General features: G+C 36.8%; 1 protein-coding gene across 1 annotated transcript; it reads right to left on the minus strand.

The window, feature by feature from the left end:
• Positions 1-9: 9 nt before the first annotated feature.
• LOC117296953 (acetyl-CoA acetyltransferase, cytosolic-like) lies at positions 10-18235 on the minus strand. Its single transcript, XM_033780058.1, has 9 exons — positions 18027-18235; positions 15552-15786; positions 14910-14991; positions 14367-14484; positions 13248-13391; positions 12410-12532; positions 10896-11050; positions 10573-10683; positions 10-1311 (listed from the first exon to the last, which is right to left on the minus strand). The coding sequence occupies exons 1-9, from the start codon at positions 18070-18072 to the stop codon at positions 1144-1146; spliced, it is 1182 nt and encodes a 393-aa protein (XP_033635949.1). The 5' UTR covers positions 18073-18235; the 3' UTR covers positions 10-1143.
• Between the last annotated feature and the right edge of the window lie 1368 nt (positions 18236-19603).

The raw sequence follows: 19603 nt of genomic DNA on the forward strand, positions 1-19603 counted from the left end.
CTTCCTACGACAGTTATATGTTAAAATTAATTAAACAATATATTAAAATTAATTAAGCAACATTATTAAAATGTTTGAATATTAAGGCACTTGAAATACACCAATAAAGGCATGTAGTTAAATGAATGACAGCATATACAACTTTTAGTATTATTCAATTTGGCAGAATGTAATCAACAGGTCCGATCAAAGAAATAGTTTAAAAGTCATAGTTAGGAAAGTTTTGAATCATCTAGGATCAAACTGACTTGCACAGCCCTGAAAACAAATCATTCTCGTTTTAAAACTTTTGTCACTAAGCCTGAATTTATTAGATTTTGTTATTTTGATCATTGGGTTCTATTTTTTAAGTTAAAAAGGAGTATGATTTGCCACACTCAAGAAAGTGCAAGCACTAAGCAGTTTTGGAAATTCCCACAGTATCAAACAACTGTACGTGTGGGGTGTTGTGGCCAAGCAATCAAGTGCAGTATACGTAAGTTCTGTTTTTAACAGAATGCGGTTTAAAATCCTTGCTATGGCCCAGCTTCACAAAGCAAATAAAAAATGTGGAGCACCAGTCTCATAATGCAATTGCAAACCTAATATAATTTTGGCTGGTAACCTGTTTTTTGCTAAGCCAGACTTTTCTGTGAAACAGTTGCCTGTGTAGCCGCAATCCACTATATTGCCTCAACACACGAAGCCTGTTGACATGACCAACGCATAATATGTACAGAATCTTGAATGCCAATTTTTAAAGGCCTGGTCACAAAGAACGATAAAAATGCACGCCCTCGATTGGTTGAGTAAGCATGGGCATATTCTGCGTGAAGCATCTCGACCAATCGAGGGCGCGCATTTTTATCGTTCTCGTTTTCGTTATCTGGGCCTGTAAGACTACAGCTAAGAATTTCGAACGCAGCGAACTGATTTCCCCTCTTACTTATAGCAGAAAATTGCTAAGCATCCTCTGCTTAAGTAGCTCTATGAAATTGGGCCAAGTCCTTGCCTTTAGAAAACAATACTTAGCATATTAATTCAAGTTGCCGGATAAGGTAAAACTATTTGGATTGGAAGCTTGGAGAAAATATTCTGATATTCTGTTTTTATAAATTGAATTAATAAATAATCACAATCATAAGAAAAGTTGGAATGGATCTTTTAAACTTGAACACAGACTGCGATTCCCATACCCCCTCCCACACACAACGCAGCCACGCCCTTTTTCCCTCCAGTCTGCTTTAGAGCGTGCAGTAGTGTTACAAGAATGCGCGCACCTGACGCTCCGATTGGATGACCCAGAGCAATGGCGCCCCCGTTGACATTTACCTAACGAAAAAAACAAAACAAATAAAGAAAAGTAAGGAGACTTGATATTTGGATGGTATCTGGTCCTAAACTACCGCTTCCTGACAAACTCAAGAAAAACTAGACATCAGAATTTGTTTGATAACAAATTCGAGGTGTTCGGATTTCTGGCCTGAATTAACGAGCCATCACTTTTTAAGTTTAGTTGACTGGGGAGATAGTGAGCTATGCTGTGTGTTATTGTGAAAACAAAGTGAATAGCTATTAAATAACCTTTTTTCTAAGCGTTTTTTAGAACTTCCAGTTTAGACAGGTGAAAAGATCAATACAAGGTCATCAACATATTCTTTTTTGTGAAGTATGTGGAGCCCTTTCATATGGTGTATATTGTCGAGATGGCTTGTGTAGTTATTGACGACTGTAGAAGAGACTAGATTTAACCGAAGGGAAGGATTAAGTGACAAAACGCTTTGAGCAGAAACTATACAGGAAGTTGCAGCACACTTGGGGTTTGTATAGGTGTAACACGTTGTACGTTGTACATACGGTTTTAGTGCTGTACCAATGGGGATAATACGCAGGTGCGCTTAAACGACTGGAAATAAAGGTCAAACAGGGGTCATGTCAATGCAAAAGTTTGAGCACGTTCAACAATTTGCAAACTGATGCAAACATTGTGAAAATATGACGAGCAGTTGTTGAGATAGGAATGTTTGAAATTTTGTTAAACCTGAAGACCGCAAGGTCAAATTGGGTTCGCAGTTGTGGGTGACCTTTTGGATGAAGTTTTGGTCGTAAAAAAGCGTTGGTTAGATGAAAAGTTATGATTTGGTGAAAGAATACAGTGTGATTTTCATAATTTAAGGAGTGATGACGTCATCATGACGTTACTCAACGGTTTTGTCTTCTAGTGAATATCTAAATATATGTGAAGTTTCTATTTCATACAAGCTTGGGAAGTAGGCATTTGTTAGGGGAAACTCGTTAGGTATAAGAGAAAGGCATACCTTGGCTACGCATACGCCGCTGATAATGTATATAATGCCTCTGCACCAAGACAATTCTTTTAATACAAAACAAAATCAAACTTCTATGTTTGTAATACATGTTGTCTATTGTACTGTAGTATCGACCTATTTTGGTTTTCGTTATAAGTTTGCTTAGTTTAAGAATGTCACTAATAAAAGACAGAATAATTTAGGAATTGCAGTATGGTGATGATGTATAATTAATTTTGGTGAAGGCCTACATGGTTATTCTAAGAATGTCAATAAAGACAGAATAATTTAGAAAATGCAACATTCATTATTAAAGTGCAGACCTCGCTACACTACACTTACACGCGTCGGCGGTAAATCGCTAAACATTTCACTGGAACTCCCGGTTTGGACACAAAGAAGGGTTAATAAACGAGGTCACAATAAATCACTTTTAGAGCAATTTGAAAAGCTCAGTTGAGGGGAGGTCATTACTGTGTGCAGGTTTTTTGTCTTTTTGTGCTATGCTGACGGGCGAAATATTTATTTGTACTTTTTTATCTTTATGCATGAGGGTTTGTCATATTAAACTTCAACTTCCAGTTTGACAGGATGTAAAGGTCAAATGGGGTCACACTTTGTGCATAACATCTAGAATTGCCAGGGAGCTCAAAATTGATGTAATAATTATTAACGTACCACGTTTCATTAATAAAATACACAATTTTGAATGGACATTTTTTCATATTTTCATTCACTTAGGCTCTAGAGCCCAAAATAACATGAGTTGTTACTTTAACTTCCGATTTCGACCGGAAGTAAAGGTCAAATGGGGTCACGTTGTGCACCGCATTTGTAGATCTTTATAAGAGGTTTCATGTACAAAAAGAATCTTGAACGTAGCTCTTTTGGTTTTGAAGATATGATTTTTCAAATTATTTAAGGTTTATTTAACGTTTATTTAACGTAATGACGTCACCATTCCAAAAAAGTTGCGGTGCCGTCTACTCACCGAGGTTGATGTTCATGAGAAGTTTCAAGTTCATACAAGTTTCAGTTTTTCTCAAATTGGCGGAGAACGTTCAGGCAGAAGAAGACGGAGAAAATGAAGGTTTGTCATATTAAACTTTAGCTTCCGGTTTGACAGGATTTAAAGGTCAAATGGGGTCACACTTTGTGCAAAACATATAGAATTGCCAGAGAGCTCAAAATTGATGTAATGATTATTAATGTACCACGTTTCATTAATAAGATACACAATTTTGTATGTACAAACTTATACTTCCGGGTTAGACCGGAAATGAAGGTCAAATGAGGTCACACATTGTAAACATTTGTAGAATCGTCGAAGGGCCTTAAAATTAAGTTATTATATTAATACACAAAATAATATTATTCAGATACGATTTTTTATAAAACAAACTACTACTTCCGGTTTCGACCGGAAGTAAAGGTCAAATGGGGTCACACCCTGTGTAAGATTTGTTTAATACTTCATGACCTTTCATATGGTGTAAAGATCACGTATTTAGCATATCTGATTCTGGAGATATGAGTATTTTAATAAAAAACTTCAATTTAATATAATGACGTCATCGATGACGTCATCATTCCAAATTTTGTTCTTTGTCATATACACGCTTTGGTCTAAGTACGTGGTAAGTTTCAAGTCCGTACATGCTGTATTTTTTGAGATAGCAAAATAATTTTTTTTTTCGACCTCGTGTACCATTTTCGTTGTGACGTAGCTATGACGTCACACATTATATTTTTAGAATGCTCTTGAGTTTAAAAAAATTTTATGCATTGGACATTTTTTCATATTTTTATTCACTTAGGCTCTAGAGCCCAAAATAACATGATTTGTTACTTTAACTTCCGGTTTCGACCGGAAGTAAAGGTCAAATGGGGTCACGTTGTGCACCGCATTTGTAGATCTTTATAAGAGGTTTTATGTAAAAAAAGAATCTTGAACGTAGCTCTTTTGGTTTTGAAGATATGATTTTTCTAATTATTTAAGGTTTATTTCACGTTTATTTAACGTAATGACGTCATCAATGACGTCACCATTCCAAAAAAGTTGCGGTGCCGTCTACTCACCGAGGTTGATGTTCATGAGAAGTTTCAAGTTCATACAAGTTTCAGTTTTTCTCAAAATTGGCGGAGAACGTTCAGGCAGAAGAAGAAGACGGAGAAAAAAAAAACAAACAAAAAAACAAAAAAAAAAAAACTTAACAATAACAATAGGTTTTCGGCTAAAAGCCGAACACCTAATAACTAAATAATTATTGAATTTTGGTTTTACCCTACACTGATGTGTGTTAGACGGTACATGCATACTCAGTACTTTCCCAAGTTCTGTGAAAAAAAGTAAATAATTTGTATTCTTTATCCCGATGCAAACTTGACATCAATTAAAATAATTGTCTATCTGTTTATGAAACAAAGATATCCTCAAATGCCCCGTGTACTGTTAAACACAGGCGTGAAGATTCCAGTGTAGAAAATATGATGAAGAACCGTTAGTTTTAGATGGGGGAAAACCCCAATTAATATGGGACTAGCACTGTGGCCCATAGGCCTGAAGATACCTGTGTAGAGAAAATGATGAAGAAATATCATTTTGAAGACACTGGACACTATTGGTAATTGTCAAAGCTCAATATGGATAAAATAACAAGCTGTGAGAATTTTAGCTTAAATGTTTGGCGAAGTTGTGAGATAATAATGAGTTAACAAATACCTTTGTCACACGAAGTTGTGTGCGTTTAGATGGTTGATTTCGAGACCTCAAATTCTAAATCTGAGGTCTCGAAATCAAATTCGTGGAAAATTACTTCTTTCTCGAAAACTATGGCACTTCAGAGGGAGCAGTTTCTCACAATGTTTTTTATACCATTAAACTCTCCCCATTACTCGTCACCAAGAAAGGTTTTATGCTAATAAAATAATTCTTCATACTTCCATATATATTTTTTGTGAAAGTACCTTATTGCTCTGGCAACAACCTAATTATCATTTTCGGGTTACAAGATGTAATACTTTTTTACAGAACACTGATTAAAAAATAATGAAAACGTCAAACGCCCTTTGATAGGATGTTTATCTTCACGTCGCTAGATAATATTGGTATAGGAACTAACCAATATAACTGACTTGATTGTGCAGGGAAATTAAGTTACCTTTTTTGAAGTCTTATTATCCTTTGTTTTACTTGTATGTATTTGTTTTTGACACTGGCCGAATAAATAATAATAATAATAATAAAAGAACAATTAGAGGCTGTTTACACATCAACCATCTATAAATCCACGCTCCCAATTTGTCTGTCAGTCACAAGAGAGTCTTGCTATTGGATGAGATTATTCAGAAATGAGATCATCATCCTTGCAGTCAGCAGTGAATGTGAAGGGCAACAGCAAACTAGCCATTGATATCACTTTTGGATTCTACTTTCCCAACCAGCGTACATGTTTAGATTCACCGCAACACATCAATGGAAACTGTGTAATATTTGACTTGAAGAAAACCTTAAAACCATCAATGAAGCCAAAATTGACATCAACTAGAATCTGAATGAGAGTCACTGATGCCGTCTGTTAACTCTAGTTTCTCAACCCAAATGATGTTTGGAGTGTAGACCAACTGTGGACTTGAATACAACTGACGAACAGGAATCAAAGCAAGAAAGAAGAAGATTGACATACAAGGCATCGCATTCCCATCTTTTATGCAGTACATTTTAAGCTTTATTAGCAACATTTGCGTAAACAGCGAAAAAGAACATTGCAAGGAACCCACCGTCAGCTTTACCCATCAAGATGTGCTCTGTTTTTAGAATGGTAAAAACTGTTCGATTCACACTTGGTTAAAACTTTGTTGCCACTAATTGAGGTACAAGTACAACTTTGCTGCCTTTTGGAAACAAAGCAGTACAATACAGTCAAGCTTAACAGCAAGTTTTACAAAGTGTGCTGGTAAAATTGGCTTGAACTCTCTTTTGATGATTTGAACATGGAATCTACTCAACCTCAGATGGACCAAGAAAACAGCAACGACTCCACAACACAACTACCTAGCATCCATCCCAGCTTCAGCATCTTAAGATGTTTCCTGCTTGTCATAACAACTCTTCTCATCTTAACACTCAATCCATTCTATCTTCTCATCCTGAGACATGTCAACAGCATCCAAGAAACCACCAAAGTATTCCTGCGAGCCATGACCATTGCTGATATTGGAGTCGGAATTTGTATCGCTATTCCTGCTACGATTTCTGCATTTTTCAATAATTGGCCATTTGGGGAAGTAGTCTGTTCATTACAACCAACTGCTGGTGCAATTTCTTTCAGTTTAACAATATTTTCCCTGCTGATAGTCACTGTAGACCGTTACATTTCTGTGGTGTATGCCCTACGCTACCCTTCACTTGTTACTGTCAAGCGAGCGCGTATTGCAGTCTGTTGTGCAGGGGGACTCGGCACATTTATCGCAATTGTGAATGGTTTCATAACAACATGGGAAACTTCTTATGTTCCTGATTTATTGACTTGTGGGTTTAAACTTCAAAATCAAGACATAAGTAAGTTGTTCGCCCAAGTATTTGCTACCATTTTTATAGCATTTAATCTCTTTATAATAATAACAACCTACATTCGTTTATTTTTAATTTCTCGCCATCACGCTCGGCGTATACAAGCTTTAAATATTGCAGTCGGTGGTAACCAGCCGCCACAACCTCCCCCAAGAACCAACAATAAGTCTCTTCATACAACGCTCTTCATAGTTCTGACATCATTCTTTCTTAATGTCGTACCACTTGTATGCTTTCTTACTGTAGACCGTGATACAAATTCACATGTAGACATCTTTTATCTGTTCTTTTTTTTGCTGCCCTTGTTGACAAAAAGTTGGGTGAACGGAGTGTGTTATTATCTGAGTAATACTGACTTTCGTCAGACTGCTAACAGACTCCTGAAAACACACTACAAACTTTGCAAATCTAGAATTCTCTTCAACAGAAACGCTTAAGTTTATTATGGGATTGCAATGCAGCAGAGTGTATGGTAGAATCCCGGTCAGGACACTTGTGGCCTAGAGCAAGGCACTTACAAAATAATTTTACCATAAAAAAAAGTTCGGTAGGTATTGCATTCTGTTCTACCAGTAAGGCTCCTAGTGGATAAAACCCATGTCAACATCTTTACAAAATTGTGAAGGCATAACCCTGTTTCAACCAATGGAGTAAGTTGCAATGTGCCGCCGGTGATAGTTGATTTCAACAGCCCAAATCAATTAAGTGTATTCTCTCACCTTGAAGTGGCCATCCGACCCTTTTGATGTTACTGTAGGTGATATTGCATAGAAAAACTAAATAAACAAAACATACATCTAATGTCTTAAAAGTGGACTGAATATTGTAAAAGAAAAATAATTTTATCTTACTACGGCCAAATGGACTGCATGTGTAAATTCATTTTGGGCTCAATTCAGTTATCGCAACCGATATTAACAACAGGCCTTATGGGGTCTTAGAATGTCATATTCTAGAAACAAATTCTCTCTGGGGGATTGTTGTTACTAGCATCAGCGATCTATGAGATATTAAAAAATAACTGACTTTAAATTGATATTGACACAAATTAGTTCCATATACAGCTTACCTGCATTAATCATTGAAGACTGATCAACAAATAATGAAAAAACGTCAAACATGTCTCTACTTCGCTAGATAGTTATTGGTATAGGAACTTAGCAATAACTGACTTGATTGTGCAGGGAAATTAAGGCAGAACAATTAGAGGCTGTTTACACATCAACCATCTATAAATCCACGCTCCCAATTTGTCTGTCAGTCACAAGAGAGTCTTGCTATTGGATGAGATTATTCAGAGATGAGACCATCATCCTTGCAGTCAGCAGTGAAAGTGAAGGGCAACAGCAAACTAGCCACTGATATCAGATCTGGGTTCTACTTTGCCGAACAGCGTACATATTCAGAATCACTGCAACACATCAATGAAAACTGGTTATAATTGGACTTGAAGCAAATCTTAAAAATATCAAAGACACAAAAAGTTGACATTGACAACAATCTTGATGAGAACAAAGTCACTGATGCCGTCTGTTAATTTATCAAACCATATGATGTTTGGAGTGTAGACCAACTGTGGACTTGAACACAACTGACTAACATGAATCAAAGCAAGAAAGAAGAAGATTGACATACGAGGCATCTCAGTCCCATCCTAAGCAGAGACAGGACGAACACTCTACTAAAATTAGTTGTCATCTGCCGAGGTTCAACTTTGCTGTAAATTTATAGCTTTATTTGCCACATTTGCGCAGACAGCGAAAAAGAACATTGCAAGGAACCCAACATCGGCTTTCCCCATTAAGATGTGCTCTGTTTTTAGAATGGTAAAAACTGTTTGATTCATACATGGTTCAAACTTTGTTGCTACCAGTTGAGGTACAAGTACAACTTTGCTGCCTTTTGGCAGTACAATACAGTCAAGCTTAACAGCAAGTTTTACAAAGTGTGCTGGTAATTTTGGCTTATACTCTCTTTTGATGATTTGAACATGGAATCTACCCAACCTCAGATGGATCAAGAAAACAGCAATGACTCCACAACACAAGGACCTGAGGAGAGCATCCATCCCAGCTTCAGCATCTTAAGATGTTTCCTGCTCGTCATAACAACTCTTCTCATCTTAACACTCAATCCATTCTATCTTCTCATCCTGAGACATGTCAACAGCATCCAAGGAACCACCAAAGTGTTCCTGCGAGCCATGACCATTGCCGATACTGGAGTCGGGATTTCAGTTGCCATTCCGGCTACAATTTCTGCATTTTTAGGGGACTGGCCATTCGGGGATGTAGTCTGTACATTACAAGCAACGGCTAGTGTGTTTGTTTACTGTATAGCTTTATTTTTCCTGCTCATAATCACTGTAGACCGTTACATTTCTGTTGTGTATGCCTTGCGCTACCCTTCACTTGTCACTGTGAAGCGAGCATGTATTGCAGTCTGTTGTGCCGGCGGACTCAGCACATTTATCGCAATTGTTAATGGTTTCATAACAACATGGGAAGCTTTGTATCTGCCTCCTGTATTGGTATGCGAGTTTAAACTTTCAAATCAAAGCATTAGTAATCTCCACACCAAAGTAACTGTTACCATTTTAATAACATTTAGTCTCCTTGTAGTTTTCATGACCTACATTCGTTTATTTTTAATTTCCCGCCATCACGCTCGGCAGATAGAAGCTCTAAATATTGCACTCGGTGGTAACCAGCCGCCACAACCTCCCCCGAGAACCAACAATAAGTCTCTTCATACAACCCTCTTCATAGTTCTGACATCTTTCTTTCTTAATGTCATACCCATTGTATGCTATATTACTTTAGACCCCGATACAAATTCACATGTAGAGATCTTTTATCTGTTCTTTTTGTTACTGCCCTTGTTGACAAAAAGTTGGGTAAATGGAGTCTGTTATTATCTGAGTAATACTGACTTTCGTCAGACTGCTAACAGACTCCTGAAAACACACTACCAACTTTGCAAAAACCACATTCCATTCAACGGAAACACTTAAAGGCACTGGAAACCTTTAGTATATTGTCAAAGACCAGTATTCTCACTTGGTGTATCTCAACATGTGCATAAAATAACCTGTGAAAATTTGGGCTCATACGATCAATTATTGGTCATCGATGTTGGGAGAAAATAATGAACGAAAAAACACACTTGTTGCACAAACGTGTGTTTTATTATTTGAGTGGGAAATTACCTTTCTCCAAACTGTGTTACTTCAGAGGGAGCCGTTTCCCACAATGTTTGATAATATCAACAGCTCTCCATCACTCGTTACCAAGAAAGTTTTTATGCTAATAATTATTTTGAGTTTATTTTAAAGCCAGCGGACACTTTCGGTAAACAGTATTGTCCAAGGCCCACACTTTGTGTATCACAACTTATATATAAAATAACAAACCTGTGAAAATTATGGCTCAATGGGTCATCGGAGTCGGTAGAAAATAATGGGAAAACCCACCCTTGTTTCCGCATGTTTAGCTGTGTCATGACATGTGTTTACTATAAATCCGTAATTCTCGAAGTCGAGAATTGATAATTGTTTTAATGTTTTCTCAAAAGTAAAGCATTTCATGGAATAATACTTCAAGAGAAGTATTTTACCATTACCTTCTGTAAACCCTGTAAGTTATTTGTAAATCTGTGAACCTTTTTTTTTTTCTGTTCCGAAAGTGCATAATGGCTTTAAGCTGGTCTTACCTTGGACTGATCTAAGCCGAGCTCCTTGATTACTGCCAGGGATTGAGCAGCAAAAGCCTCGTTCAACTCAAACAAATCCACATCAGAGATGCTCCATCCAGCCTTCTCCAACTGAAAACAAGACGGTATCAAATAAAATGTTTACTATTGCACATTTCCATCTATTGAAATGGGACATATTCATTTAATTTGGTTTATCTTTTCATGATCATTTTCTTTGTGTGTAATTTGCGAGAGGATGTATGTTTTCTTGCAAATAAAAGTTTTTCTCTTGAGGAAAGGAAAACAATAAAAAACCTTGGAAAAGTAAAATTTTGACTAACAGCTTTCTTGATGGCGGGTATTGGTCCGGTTCCCATGACGCTGGGGTCAACCCCTGCTTGACCCCAGTTGACAATGGATGCTAAGGGAGTAACCCCTCGCTTCGTGGCATCAGACTTCTTCATCAGGACGAAAGCAGCTGCTCCATCATTGATACCTTATGGAATATTGAAGGAAAAAAACCGTCACTAAACATTTTTGCAATTCGGGTTGAACAAAGACAAATTTACTAGCGCGATATTTGAACCAACGACCTCCAGATTAATGTGCAGGCGCTCTACCAATTGAGCTATCACGGCAGTGACAGTTACATGGCTTCTGCCTGGCACCCAGAACAAATACATAGGCCTATTGACAAAATAGGAAGACTATCAACATAAATGGAGGTAATTGGTAATTGTTCAACCCCAACTAATATAAATTTACCCAGTCAGTTTCCCTTGTGGTTTATTGTCTGATAAACATTTTTGCTTGACACGAATATGACAAACTATAAATTCACGTGGGCACACCCATATTTTAAATTAGTAAGTGGTGGCTCTGTAAACTTGACCAGTTAAGAGCTTCTTCTTAACATTTTGACTGGTAAGCTGTAGTAGTAATCTGGAGACACAAAAATAACTTTACTGAAAATACAAGGCATTTATTGTATGGAGCTTTATGTAAAAAATACCCACAAGTGGATCGTAGTAAACACTTTAGCAACTTGACAATAATAATAATACTTAAAAATAAAATGTAAAGTTTACTTAAAGTCGACAGAGGCTTAGCCAAGAACGTACTTAAAAAAAAAAAAAAACTGATTTAAACTAAAAAAGCAAGTTGAAATAGCATGAAGAAAACAAAAATATAATAGAAAGTTACCAATGCATTGGACACAAATAAATTATAACAACTACTAACTACACGTACATTAAAATAATCGTGGAAAATGCAACACGGAAAAACTTTTAAGTAAGTTCAGGTACATGAAATATCAGGAGAACTGCAAGCCATAATGAAAGACATAAACACAGAGTGAAAACCAATACAATTGTAACTGTAACAAATAGTTACTATGCAGACGTTTGTAAAGTAAGAAATGGAAGCCACTCAAAAGGTACAAAGAGTAAGTAACACCCGTTTCAGACAGGTGCTCCAGTGTCTCGCGCCGAACCAGTTAGGACAGTTAGGAGCGACTGAACGCGCTAACACTCAATAGATCAACTGTTGCAGTCGTTCGGAATGACTCTGGAGCCCCTTGGTTTCAGACGTCGATCTTGCCATGAGCAGAGCCTTATAATGTAAATGTTATGTTAAGTTCGACCGGATAAAACCAAAATTTACTTGGGTCGACCGACTATTTGGTTCGACGCGAACGCGACTCTGGAGCGCCTGTCTGAACCGGGTGTAATAAAGTCAAGCCAAAAATAAATGAGTGTTTATAGGAAGGATTTGAAAACGCCCCAGGCTCAATGTTTGGGGTAAGATCAATGGTTTAAAGAAGCTACGCAATAATTATCAAATATGGTTTTACCTGATGCATTGCCAGCGGTGACCGTCCCTGTACCATCTTTAAGGAATGCTGGTCGAAGTTTTGTAAAGTTATCGAGAACGCAACCTTTCCTTGGAAACTCGTCCTGCTTCACGACCGTACTCCCTGAGAAAAAAAATTACAGTTCATTCAAACAGACATTATGAAGTATTTCTCATTAAACAAGTTTCTTTAAAAAGAAACACACATTAAAATTTTTTGAATATATAACCACTTCACATCAAAAACATATTTTCCCGCTAAACTTTTCCAAATTGGATTATGGTGGACAACTTCGATGACAAATTAAGTCCAATTTTTTTTACAGAGTTGTTAATTTATGCATATGTTTGGATACAGCAAGTGAGAATAATGGTCTTTGACAATTACCAAACGTGTCCAGTACCTTTAAGTCAGAGGGTCATTGAGACAAACACTTTCTCAACAACTAAATGTTGCTATGGATGCCCCCCAGGTCGTAAAGAGTATTTCTGGTTTGATTGAATGCACATTGTGTTACAGCACCTTCTAAACCATTGCACAGTGCTATTTAGAAATAGGTCTCATACTTCAAATTTCAAAAACATAGCCCCATATACCTTAGACCTTTTCGCAAATACTGGGGCGCGCGCGTAAAGCTTGAAATTGATGCATTGTGGTCTAGCTGGTGTCCAAATTTGATCCATATCTATCCCACAATGCACCTCATTCAACAGTCTGCGCTTGCGCATTGGTATTTGCGATAAGGTATATGCAGGACAGAATACTGAGCGCTTTGATAAGGGTGTGATAAAGCGCTATATGAGAAACCAGTCTTAAATTTTTGAATTAAAAAATCTACCTTTTCTGTGAGTGACTGTTACTGGCACTATCTCCTCATCAAACGCTCCTTTTGTCTGCGCCGCTTCACATCGAAGTTGAGATGTCAGGGCGAACTCATCCTGTTCTTGTCTTGAGACGTTCCATTTCTTGGCTACATTCTCAGCTGAGGAAAAAGTTCACACCAGGTCAACTAGATGTTAAACTTACCACAGGGATAAATATTGTTATTTTGTTTTTACAACAATATGTGTACGCACCGTAGGCCTATATACTCAGTACTTATTTTTTAACGAGCGTGCACGCAAAGTGGTCACTTTTTGGAGCCAATCAGCGTTGTTTCTCAGTACGTCCCTATCAGAGTTAGTGACAAGAGGTATTGATCCGGTGCGCTGCTCGGACATGTCGAAAAAGAGCCCTTAGGCTGCGTCTAATTCAAAGGTACTTCAGTTAGTAACAACATTGAAAAACAGGCAATTTTTGGGGTGTAGTGTTATCTTGCCTCACCTTCCACTTCTAGGACCACGTTTTTAAATCCCACTGGGGGGCACTATGTGGATTGGGTTTTCAGTCCTGACTGTGTGGGTTTTCCATTTAACAATTTTCTGGGGTTTGCGTCTCACATCTTATGCCTAAACTTCCTCCTTTTTATTCTCGCTATGGGGTTCTACAATAGCACACTGATTAAAGACACTGGACACTAAAGGTAAATGTCATAGACCAGTCTTCTCACTTGGTGTATCTCAACATATGCATAAAATAACAAACCTGTGAAAATTTGAGCTCAATCTGTTGTCGAAATTGCGAGATAATAATGAAAGAAAAAACGCCCTTGTCACACAAAGTTGTGTGCTTTGAGATGCTTGATTTTGAGACCTCAAATTCTACATCTGAGGTCTCAAAATCAAATTCGTGGAAAATAACTTGAAAACTACTCCACTTCAGAGAGAGCCGTTTCTCATAACGTTTTAAACTATCAACCTCTCCCATTACTCGTTACCAAGTAAGGTTTTATGATAATAATTATTTTGAGTTATTACCAATAGTGTCCACTGCCTTTAAGGTCACTTTTCTGAGAGTCCTTGGTGGCTTCACAACCAGAATAAATAAATGAAATGAAAAGTTTCATCCCAACACTAACCTGTGATTCCCATGTGATATTTATGGAATGCGTCGACTAAACCATCAGACATCATGATGTCTACCAGTGAAGTGTCTCCAAACTTGACACCATTTCTCATATGGACAGCGTGAGGTGCCTGAGAACCAATGAAGAATTTCCAAAAACAGTATTTACACAATCACATAAAGACAGGAAGAGGTAACTGCTTAGCACAACACAAGTTCTGAACATGAGGGAAATCCTCCAAAACCATGGAATGAATTTTGGGAGGTAATTTTGTTTTGTTTTAAGATTTTGCTCTGAGATTACACCTTGCTTGGATTGCTCTCAGTTAAATCGAGTGGGTGCAGTCCCAAATCCATCAAAACTATGGAATGGATTTTGGTAGGTAAGTTTTTATTAAAAAGATTCCTGTCTAAAAAACACCTTGCTGGGAATGCTTTGAGTTAAATCAAGTGATGATTTGTTGGTGCAGTCCCAAATCCATCAAAATCCTTCAGAACCAAGGAATGGATTTTGGGAGATAAATTATTATGAAATATTTTTGCTCCGAGAACCCACCTTACTCATGCTTTCCTGTCCACCTGCAACAACAACGGTCGCATCACCACACTGTATAGCTTGGGTACCAAGAACAACAGATCTGAAAACAGAACCCCAAAAGCAAACACCATGGCCCAATTTCATAGAGCTGCTAAGCACCAAAATTTGCTTAGCATGAAATTTCTTCCTTGATAAAAACAGGATTACCAACCAAATTTCCACCTGTTGCATATTGCTTGTTACTGGTACTCAGCTGTTGTTTGCTTATCCTGAAAATCACATGGAAATTTGGTTGTTAATCCTGTTTTTTATCAAGGAAGAAATTTCATGCTAAGCAAATTTTTGATGTGCTTAGCAGCTCTATGAAATTGGGCCAATGTCATGCATGTGGTCAACGTTAATCCTTGGCTTTCAGATGGAATTTGTTTGTGAAGCAAAAACTACAACACAAAATTGCAATATGTATATTTTAAAATGTGGGTGTCCTGAGGAGAGATGCTGGGGCAAAGACCACAACAGAGTTGGCTGCCTGCATAACGGACAGGCAAGATGGACACGCCGCCGGGAATCCCGCCTGCAGGCGACATGATTGATATGACATCCGAAGCGCAAAAACAGCACCCTCATTGGACGGCATAGAATTTAATTTCTTAAGTTTACCTTAGGCCGGATCCACAGAGCATATTGACACCACATGCTGGCACAGTAACAGGTATCCCAGCATTTACACTGGCTTGTCTCGCTGGGTTCTGCCCTTCGGATGCTGTGAGAACTTGACCCAAAATGACCTCTGACACATCGTCAGCATTGACCTTTGCCCTCTGTAGAGCCTCTTTGATGACGATTGTTCCGAGTTGGTTTGCAGCGAGGGAGGAGAGTTCTCCATTGATAGAACCTATAAGGGTAAATCAAGAATGCAGTCTGAGTGTGATTTTCTTGTTTTTAGCTTTTTAACCGTTGTCCTTTTTAAGAGTTGTACCTTTTTTTTTTTTTTTTTTTTTTTTTGGGGGGGGGGGGGGGTGTGGTGTATATTTAAGTATTGTCATGGACTGTCATGCCCATACCATAATGTAGATTGCATAGAATGGACGCAAATCTAAAGCAGTAAATCAGTAAATAAATTATTTCAAACAAAAAAGTAAGAACAAACAGTTTTTATTAACCAACTCCAACTCGCCCTGATTCTGCAGAAAGTTCCCAGAAATAAGAATATTCTATTTTCCCCTTTGATAAACAAATTTGAAAAGCTCTCCGATTATTATTGTGTAACTAGGGAAAATCTAAATATCCCTCTGACTGTTGTACAAAATATCCCTGATTGCGCATTTGGAGAAAATGAGAACTATGATTTCAATTTTCAACCATTTTAAAGGCACCGGACACTATTGTATTGGTAACTACTCAAAATAATTGTTAGCATAAACATTGCTTGGTATAAATGAGTAATCCAAGCTTTTTAAGTGCTATTTATTTTGGTCTACAATGTACTTTAGTCTAAGCATTGTCTTACTGCACTAGAATAAAGTCTTATCTGTTTATTTAATGCCTATTTACAATAAATGGTTACTAAACCTTTGTTGAGGTTTATCTCTCTCTGTTAAGTTACATTTATTTTAGGATCACACAGTTTACTTTTTATCTGATAAAACCTTCCTGGAAGAATAGGTCGAGATTTAAAATTAATGATCTCTTCAAAAACCGATCTGATCAACCATAGGCCTACAAGATTATTAGGGCACATAGGTTTTTGTGGATCTCAAGTGGGTTAAATTATATTTTACGGCTCTGTGAGAGAAATTTATTTATTTTTAGGGTCTATGTAACTTTTGTAGGACAAAAAACACAATGTCCACAGATTTACACTAAACTTACACAGTTTGAAGATAATGATAGTAGAAAGCTTCCCTGAAAATATTACGTGCTGAGGTGCTGTAGTTTTTGGGAAATGAGTAAAACCATGTCATGAAAATTATTTTAATCATTTACAAACGTATTTTCATGACATTGTTTTACTCATTTCTCAAAAACTACAGCACCTCAGTAAGTAATATTTGAAGGGAAGCTTTCCACTATCATTATCTTCAAACCCTGTAAGTTTAATGTAAATCTATGGACATTTTGAAAAGGTACCCAAATCAATAAAGGCAAAGTAAAGTTTTTTAAAATTATCTCAGTTAAATTGTTTAAATCTTATAATAAAACTATATGAAAATTTTCTTTCGAAAGGTCGAATTTTTCAGATACATGTATCACAAAAAAATCTGGAACAAAAACATTTTGTCCATGCAGGAAGAATTATCCCTTGTAATAGAAATACACAATGTGTACATTGTCTTACTTAGTGAAAACTGCCAAAGACTTCTTGATTATAATAGTAATAAAACCATGTTCTTGTTTCTCTTGACAAACTTGTAACTTTAATTTATTTCTTTAGTTGATCAAATGTTTTAAACAGATTGTAATTTTGTACCGCAAGATTTGTTTTGGGTGGACAATTATTTAGCACAATTATGACTATCTTAAAACACAGTTTGCCCGACTTGCAAATGTGTGGGTTGAATGTAAACTGTAAAATGAAAATGAAAGAGGGTACCCTTTTATTTCACAAAACAAATGACCATACTAAACTACATGTATCTGCAACTTCCGAAAGAAAGATTTCTACAAAATTACGCTGGCATACCAGCACAACTAGAGTTACTTGCTTTTTTTAGTCAATTAATACTAATACATAGACAATCTTTGTCGGGTATTGATTAATGATAGTTATTTCTAAATTTCACTTAGTTTTGATGATGCAGTGATATGATGACGAGAAGAAAACTTTGTTTCTTTGAACAGCACATATTCTCATTTTATCCCAGTAGGCTCCCCTTCCCCAGTAGGCCTATTTGCATTTGACACTGGATACCACACAGTAGTTTTAGTGTCCGGCCAGTAAACTCATCGTAGTAGTAGCTGAATTCAAACTAAGCTCAAGTTAGAGAAGGACAAGAACTCAACCAACTTAATATAATAATGAGACAATTTGTTGAATGAATGAATGGCATGCTTTGCTTCAATTTTCAATGCAAATTTGTTGGTTGTAAATTGAAATAAATGTAAGTTTGACTGTTACCAACCAGCTATTCTTACCAATTGGAGTTCGAACCGCTGAAACAATTACTACAGGGTCAGCCATCTCTAAAGCAAGTCACAAGAAAGAATACCACTGAATAGTTGTTCGTGTGTGTGCAGCAGGACGACGACAACTGTATCTATCTTCGATGAGGTGATTCACGTCTAGTCTAGAGCAATGACAAGAACACGTTGTTTATGTGTGTGTGGTGTTTTGGTGTGCATGTGGGAGGGGCATGCATCAGCATTGAATGATCGCTAGCTACAAAGCGCCAAATGGGCAAAAAACTCTCATACGAAACCAATCGTGCCGGGTGAAATTGAAATTATGATGCAAAACAAGTAAAGGAACCGACTATGTAATTTTCGTTGTTAATATTGTTCGCCTATTTGGCCGTTGATACAAGAAAATAACATTCATCAGACATTTAAAATAGTTAAGCACCGGCCACAACGACTACCATTTTATTTTGTACATTTCTCATTTATATAGGATTAAAACAATCGAGTGGTTCCAAATACCAAAGCTATACTTTGCCTTTATTTATCCTTCCAGGCAACTATAGACACATGTAACTTTTGCAGGGGAAGATGAAAAAGGACTAAACTATCACATACAAAAAACAACATAGAAACCACACTTTTTAATTAATGTAAGTACTTTTGTTTATTTGTAAATATAGTTCACAAAAAAAAAAAAAACAGAAAAAAAACTGACAAAATTTAATGAATTTCATATAACAATTAATCAACACCGACAATGCATTTTGTTGAATAATAGAATAATGACAAACAAATCGAAAAATAAGTGTTTCGGTAATCCCAATGTTTTTTTCCTGTTTCTTATCTTTATTAAAGGCACTGGACACTTTTGGTAGCTTGGATTTTTGATAGTATGAGAAACGACTCCCTCTGAAGTTAGGTAAGTTTTGAGAAAGATGTAATTTTTCACTTAAATATTTAAATCTGAGAAAGACTTTGTCAGGCATTAAAGCACACAAATTTGTGCAACCGAGGGTGTTTTTTTCTTTCAATATTTTCTTGCAACTTTGATGTTCAGATGAGCCCAAATTCCCGCATGTTTGTTATTTTGTGTACAATATGTTGGGATACACCAAGTAAGAAAATTGATCTTTGACAATAAACAAATGTGTCCAGTGCCTTTAAAACTAAATGTGATCCTCACTCTTCAGTCTCCGGACGATGACTAGAGCAATCTAGTAAAAATTTTGAGACTAAACAAAAATCAATATGTGTAACAACCAGAAGTCCCCTCGATGCGAATGTAGTATCCCCAGCCGAATTCCTACACTTCGCCCAGGTAAAAGTTAATATTATAAAGCCAGACAATTCTTTCATAACTGAGAAGTCTCCCTAATTCTTAAAATCTACTCAGCGGTATAGTAGAGAAGTCTCTTGAATTCTTAACAATCTACTCTGCGGCAGTATAATAGAATTATAGCAAAAAAAGTTCTCAAAAGAACGTAATTTACCCAGCGAGTTAATACAAACATTGTGTTACCACAAAGCAAATGCATTGTTCTTACTTTTTTATGTGCAACTATTTGTTATATTTTAGTCACTGGCACAAGGCA

This window comes from Asterias rubens, chromosome 11 (assembly GCF_902459465.1).
Source record: "Asterias rubens chromosome 11, eAstRub1.3, whole genome shotgun sequence".
In the NCBI taxonomy this organism is placed as follows: domain Eukaryota; kingdom Metazoa; phylum Echinodermata; class Asteroidea; order Forcipulatida; family Asteriidae; genus Asterias; species Asterias rubens.